General features: G+C 37.4%; 1 protein-coding gene across 1 annotated transcript in view; it reads right to left on the bottom strand.

Moving 5' to 3' along the window:
* Positions 1–5,155: 5,155 nt before the first annotated feature.
* The window catches only part of LOC103511245 (actin-like protein 6B), a 4,563-nt gene continuing 2,212 nt past the window's right edge, over positions 5,156–7,506 (bottom strand). The window contains 2 exon segments of the mRNA XM_008475964.3: positions 5,156–5,946; positions 7,018–7,362. Coding sequence (XP_008474186.1) covers positions 5,731–5,946; positions 7,018–7,362 — 561 coding nt within the window. The 3' untranslated portion in view covers positions 5,156–5,730.

Here is a 7,506-nt window from a genome sequence, read left to right as displayed (position 1 = left end):
AGGGGCCAGAAATCGAAGAGAGAAGGAAGACAGGATAGGAGAAGCCCAGCCGTTAAGGTTCAGTCTCGGAACGGCTGGCTTTCTCCTAGTCTGTCTTCCTCTCTTTGCTTTCGGGACCATAAGACCTCAGTAGTTAGAGCTTCCTCTATGAGTCTATGATCAGCTAACTCCACACACAAAAAGCCCAAACTGAGGCTTAGGTGTAGGGGCTGGCCAGCCCCAAAGGACGGGTAAGCTTCTACGAATCTACGAATCATGAGTCTATGATCTTCTTTTACTCTACCTTTTTCCAATCCTATATTTTGTGGTCGGCGTTTCCATCTCTTATCCTACTCCTCCATTTCCGTCTAACCAATTTCTTTTATGATACGTCCTCAAAGATAATATAATATTAAATGGTTACTATTACTTACCTGTACAGGTCTACCCGTACTAGTAGGACTTATTGCTTGCATTACCGTCACCCCTCCACCTCCAGCCTCACTGGTTGATATATCCATTATGAGATCACCTAGAAATCTTTAGAGATCACCTAGAAATCTTTAGAGATCACCTCACTAGAACTCTTTAGGGAACGAGATCACCTCACTAATAAGAGTCTTTGTAGAATAGAGAATGCTTTGTGCAGTCTAGGAGTTCCACTAGGGGAAAGCTCCGGGACTTATGTTCGCTTTGAGGAAACACTGAAACAGACGGGAAAATTGTGGTAATTAGCACTGGGTAGGTGATGAAAGTCGGGATTTGCCGCCGATTTGGAGCCCGTTCTCACTTGTCGTTCGGGAAAAAAATCGTGTCGTGTGTAATGGGAACACATTTTAAATTACACTGCCTACAAGGGCATTTGGTGTCGTTCGGGAAAAAAATCGTGTCGTGTGTAATGGGAACACATTTTAAATTACATTGCCTACAAGGGCATTTGGTGTCGTTCGGGAAAAAAATCGTGTCGTGTGTAGTGGGAACACATTTTAAATTACATTGCCTACAAGGGCATTTGGTGTCGTTCGGGAAAAAAATCGTGTCGTGTGTAATGGGAACACATTTTAAATTACATTGCCTACAAGGGCATTTGGTGTCGTTCGGGGAAAAAAAATCGTGTCGTGTGTAGTGGGAACACTCTCATTTAATTTAAATTACATTGCCTCCAGGACATTCGGAAAAAAATCGGATGAAGCTCACGACAAGTAGAATCAGGCTCTCAAGGTGGGGACACACAACGTCAGACGAGACTTGGAAAAAAAAAAAGAAGCGAACCGACACACATCACCCTGTATAAACATTGTAACTAAATGGAACCCATCCTGTAAGAAAGATTTTTTTATTTCCAAAAGGGATGATGTGATTTTATCCTTTGTCCCCGTGAATCGTAATGGTTTACAAGAGAAGATCGTAATGCTTATATACCTACGTAGGTAGAATCAAAGGTTTATAGGTAGGTGCATATATGTGATAATAAAGGGGCATCCCCCACTCAAAATATAAGCCATGTGCTTAAATAGTATTTAAGCACATGGCTTATATTATAAATACCTACAGTATCATATATGTACCATAGGTAGGTGCATATATGTGATAATAAAGGGGCATCCCCCACTCAAAATATAAGCCATGTGCTTAAATAGTATTTAAGCACATGGCTATATGTATTATAAATACCTACAGTATCATATGTACCTACCTTTACAAATATTCCCGTTACTTGCGTACCTACCTATGCCTTTTATTTTATTTTTTAAGCAAGAGTGAATTAAGCATACAGGATGGTTGAGTTGGTCCGTTTAAAATTTCTAGGTAGGTATAAGTTATAGGTAATAAGTAAAAATATTGATAGGCTAATAATCTAAAATAATTTCACCTAAATATAAAGTTTGTCGAAAAAAGTTGAACATTTTATGAAATCATCATATTAAGACATTGATATCTATTATTTACACTCGTTTTTAAATAAAAGAATGAAAAGTATAAAATCCAGAAAATCTTAAGTCATACAGGATGTTGTTATCTAATTGGCCACTTCTATCAACTGTATCCAACATCTGCAAAAAGAAACTATCTGTTTAGGATAAAATCCGCCCCGGGTGGGAATCGAACCCGCGACCTAGCGCTTACAAGAGTCGGATTGAACTTACGCGTAGGTTGTTGTACAGGTGCCGGCGTATTGTCAACTTGTACAGGGGAGTAGAAGAATGTCTGTCCATCTGCTGTCTGTAATATTTGAGCCGTCTGTTGGGCTGGTTGCTGCTGGACGACGATTTGACCAGTACCACCCTGTAATAAAGAGAATAGTCGTATTTTAATGTCGGAAACGAAGACGATTTCTTTCGCTTTGAGGAAACACTGAAACAGACGGGAAAATTGTGGTAATTAGCACTGGGTAGGTGATGAAAGTCGGGATTTGCCGCCGATTTAGAGCCCGTTCTCACTTGTCGTTCGGGAAAAAAATCGTGTCGTGTGTAGTGGGAACACATTTTAAATTACATTGCCTACAAGGGCATTTTGTGTCGTTCGGGAAAAAAATCGTGTCGTGTGTATAGTGGGGACACTCTCATTTAAATTACATTGCCTCCAGGACATTCGGAAAAAAATCGGATGAAGCTCACGACAAGTGGAATCAGGCTCTCAAGGTGGGGACACACAACGTCAGACGAGACTTGGAAAAAAAAGAAGCGAACCGACACACATCAAGAGATATTCCTATTTACATAGATATTTACAAAGTTGTAGAGACTGGGATGATTCTAATCTGAACCAAGAAAATGGAAAGTATACACATTTAGGGAGGGGAGGGAAAGAGAAAGATAGGGAGGTAGGGGGGAGGGGAGGGAGAGAGGAGAAGAGAGATCAGTAATACATATTCAGAATGTCTGTTAAAACCTCCAATATAATCTGTTGATCTTACAGGTACAGTCAAACCTGAGTAATTGAGAACTAAAGGGAGCGGATTTGTAATACATTTTTAGTCCGTCCTTCCTTTATTATTACAATAGTAATAATGTTTTTTTTTTTTAAAAGTTTTTTTTTTTTTTTTTTTTTTTTTTTTTTTTTTTTTTTTTTTCTTTCTTTTTTAAGCAATATGTTGTGTTTTTTCGTAGGAGAAAAAAACTTCGTGCAATGCTGGTGCATTTTGCTATGAACGTACCTAATGTTTTTATTTTTAAATAGGAAAAAACTTCATGAACATCGCTGGGAAGGTTTTTATTTTAATTTTTTGAAATAGGAAAAAAAAAACTCTGTGAACATTGCTGGGAAGTGAGAATGTTTTTGTACCCGGTGTTATTTCTGCTCTATAAATCTTGTGTCGCGGATTGAAATGTAAAATTTATTTATTATGATAATGTATGATAGAGTACAGTTTTATGTTGTTCTTTCCGTCTCCATTTCCTGTGAAGCAGTGTAGATAATTCTCTATGTTTTTCCCGTTTTTTTTTTTTTTTTTTTTTTTTTTTTTTCTTTCTTTTTTAAGCAATATGTTGTGTTTTTTCGTAGGAGAAAAAAACTTCGTGCAATGCTGGTGCATTTTGCTATGAACGTACCTAATGTTTTTATTTTTAAATAGGAAAAAACTTCATGAACATCGCTGGGAAGGTTTTTATTTTAATTTTTTGAAATAGGAAAAAAAAAACTCTGTGAACATTGCTGGGAAGTGAGAATGTTTTTGTACCCGGTGTTATTTCTGCTCTATAAATCTTGTGTCGCGGATTGAAATGTAAAATTTATTTATTATGATAATGTATGATAGAGTACAGTTTTATGTTGTTCTCTCCGTCTCCATTTCCTGTGAAGCAGTGTAGAATTATTGTAGATAATTCTCTATGTTTTTCCCAGTACAGTTTTTAAATATACATTTTTTTCCCTACTTGGCTATTCGTATGAAAATTTGAAAATTCGTATTTATTTCATCCGTATAGGTATATATTATTCGTATAGGTATTTATTTTGTTTGTAATGTAAGCATCTAGTACTTTAGTGGTATCAAAAAATAGCCCTCAAAAATGTAGAACAGTGCATAAAAATCTTAGCACACAATTCCTCAAAAATTTCATCCTAACCCAAACCATTCAAAAGTTTTAATGACAAACAACTACGGCATCTAGTACTTTAGTGGTATCAAAAAATAGCCCTCAAAAATGTAGAAGAGTGCATAAAAATCTTAGCACACAATTCCTCAAAAATTCCATCCTAACCCAAACCATTCAAAAGTTTTAATGACAAACAACTACACTATAGATATGTCCAAAACTTTTGAATCGTTTCTCAGGCTGAAACTTTTAAAGAATACACACCTACTAGGTGGACAAAAAGATTTGAGTGAATATTACGAGAGCGAAATAACACGACGAAAAATAATTTTCCCGTTTTAAAACAAAGTCCCCACAGTGATCTTTGAAAGTTCGGATGGATTTCTGAAAATTTCACCTAAAAATAAAGTTTATCGAAAAAAGTTGAACATTTTATGAAATCATCATATTAAGACATTGGTATTATTTACACTCGTTTTTAAATAAAAGAATGAAAAGTATAAAATCCAGAAAATCTTAAGTCATAGAGGATGTTGTTATCTAATTGGCCACTTCTATCAACTGTTGACCAATGAGATAAGAGATGGTAATACAAATTTGTTCGATCAATTTTTAAAAAGAAAATCAGAGACATTGGTATTATTTACACTCGTTTTTAAATAAAAGAATGAAAAGTATAAAATCCAGAAAATCTTAAGTCATAGAGGATGTTGTTAGCCACTTCTATCAACTGTTGACCAATGAGATAAGAGATGGTAATACACATTTGTTCGATCAATTTAAAAAATTCAAGTTTAAACTAACAAAAAGCCAGTGTTGTCAATCTCTCCAGTACATATTTTGAATTGGAAAACATTTTTAACCTGTTTACACAGGTAAAAATGAGATTCAACAAAAATCCTGATTTTCTTTGAATAATTATTTTCGTTTTCTATAGAATCCAAAAGAAAAAATAAAATCTAGATATTATCATCAAAAACTTAGTCATCCACAATAAGAGATATTCCTATTTACATAGATATTTACAAAGTTGTAGAGACTGGGATGATTCTAATCTGAACCAAGAAAATGGAAAGTATACACATTTAGGGAGGGGAGGGAAAGAGAAAGATAGGGAGGTAGGGGGGAGGGGAGGGAGAGAGGAGAAGAGAGATCAGTAATACATATTCAGAATGTCTGTTAAAACCTCCAATATAATCTGTTGATCTTACAGGTACAGTCAAACCTGAGTAATTGAGAACTAAAGGGAGCGGATTTGTAATACATTTTTAGTCCGTCCTTCCTTTATTATTACAATAGTAATAAAAAGGTATAAGGGACGGACTATTGTATTCGCTTCGGTGTCGTCTGTCACTCTGTCTGTCTGTCATTCTTCTTTTCTTGAAATTTTTCAAATTTAAGATTTTTTATTTTTCCCCCTTGACCCAAGTCGATCGGCATCGTCTAGCCTAGACACTAGAACACATTATTATAAAGTAGGATTCTGCTGGAATGGAAAAAAAAGTTGCATACATATAGTCTGAACGTATTTAGGGCAATGTCCCTCAACCAAAGTATGGACGCTCCTTTATAATGTGGATTTGAGGGGGAAATATCTCGATTTTTTTTCTTCCCCCCCCCCACCGGAAGTTACATAACTAGTGTTCTCAATTATCCAGGTTCGCCTGTAAATTCCAGTCGCGGAGGGTGCGCGGAAGACCAGGGGGGGATATATTTACGGACACTTCCTATCGACCTGTCCCTTGCCCCCCTCCTCGTACTCTTGACTCGATATCCACATCTGCTGGAATGTGCCTATCGAGGCGAGAATCGAACCCCCGATCCACGCACCAAACCGCCGCTCAGCGGACCCGTTGGCGGAGATCAGTTTGAGTTTCATGCTGGCCGGGATCCGAACACTCAGGTCCCGGTTCAGACGCTCTGGGAAACCCTGGAACAAATCAAATGAAACGTGAGTACAGTCGAATTTGTTGCAATCAAATCCTTAGAACAGGCTTGTCCAACCCGCGGCCCGCGAGCTCATTTTTGCGGCCCGCGAATTTTGCGGCCCGCCAACTCTCTACCTTGGTCTCTTGCGGCCCTCGGGTGCCCTAAGGTTGGACAACCCTGCCTTAGAACATACAAAATTTTAATGATCTGTGGACCTGTGAGGAAGAATGAAGTGAAACATGAGTAGTGTTAGTACAGTCAAATTTGTTACAGTCGCGGCCTTAGAACATCCAAAATTTTAATGCTCTATGACAAACCATTCTCAAAATATTGAATGTAAGCCCTGAATGTATGTAAAAGAAAGCTAAAGGAGAAAGTGCCTAAGAACATAGGTGCAGATCATGGGCTAAAAATGAGTACCCTAAAACGGATATTTCCACACATTTTCCGATTTTGAAAATGTGGTCTGATTACTTACAATTTACAATACTTTATGAAGGCATGGTTCGTACAGTCAAAAGGTTGGACAACCCTGCCTTAGAACATACAAAATTTTAATGATCTGTGGACCTGTGAGGAAGAATGAAGTGAAACATTAGTAGTGTTAGTACAGTCAAATTTGTTACAATCAAATCCTTAGAACATACAAAATTTTAATGATCTGTGGACCTGTGAGGAAGAATGAAGTGAAACATTAGTAGTGTTAGTACACTCAAATTTGTTACAGTCGCGGCCTTGGAACATCCAAAATTTTAATTCTCTATGACAAACCATTCTCAAAATATTTTAATGTAAGCCCTGAATGTATATAAAAGAAAGCTAAGGGAGAAAGTGCCTAAGAACATAGGTGCAGATCATGGGCTAAAAATGAGTTTTTTTTTTTAGACTTGGGGTACCCTAAAACGGATGTTTCCACACATTTCCCGATTTTGAAAATGTGGTCCGATTACTTACAATTTACAATACTTTCTGAATGCATGGTTGGTATAGGTTCCCTATAAATAAAGGCTATAAAAAGTAATGATGCTTAATTCGTCCAAAAATCGTCTCAGGCGTGGTAATCTCATCTTACCTGAATAAAAGAATTGCCTCCCGTCACTATAACACTGTTGTACAGGGCCGGTCTAATGTCTACATCACACATGCTGACACTCGAGTAGATAATGTGACTAGCCCCCACTATGCCCGAGCCTGGCTGCATGTTGGCAATGTTTGGATCAAACACTGCCTCGGGAATACGGTAGCGCTCGACACCAAAGTCCTGGAAAAATGAAAAAAGTTCAATCGAATCATGAATTTAGTGTGCTAAAGCAGAGAGATTCTTCTCAACTTTTGTAGGTATCACAGCATTTCTAAGTGCTTCCTTTACTATTGTATCTCATCTACTCATATCACCTATCTTTTTACACTGGTAATGCTGGCACTGGTCGTTCTCCTCACTAGACTGAGTGCAACCCCAAACTCCTAGCACAGAGCCGAAAAAACTTTGACGATTCAAGTCACGACCTTATATGCTGTATAGGAAAAAAATTTTCGCGCGAACTTTCATTCACACTGGAGC

Source organism: Diaphorina citri, unplaced genomic scaffold, assembly GCF_000475195.1.
Source record: "Diaphorina citri unplaced genomic scaffold, Diaci psyllid genome assembly version 1.1 scaffold693, whole genome shotgun sequence".
Lineage (NCBI taxonomy): Eukaryota > Metazoa > Arthropoda > Insecta > Hemiptera > Psyllidae > Diaphorina > Diaphorina citri.
The sequence above is the reverse complement of the archived record's forward strand: the minus strand, read 5'-3'. Positions and strand labels throughout refer to the sequence as shown.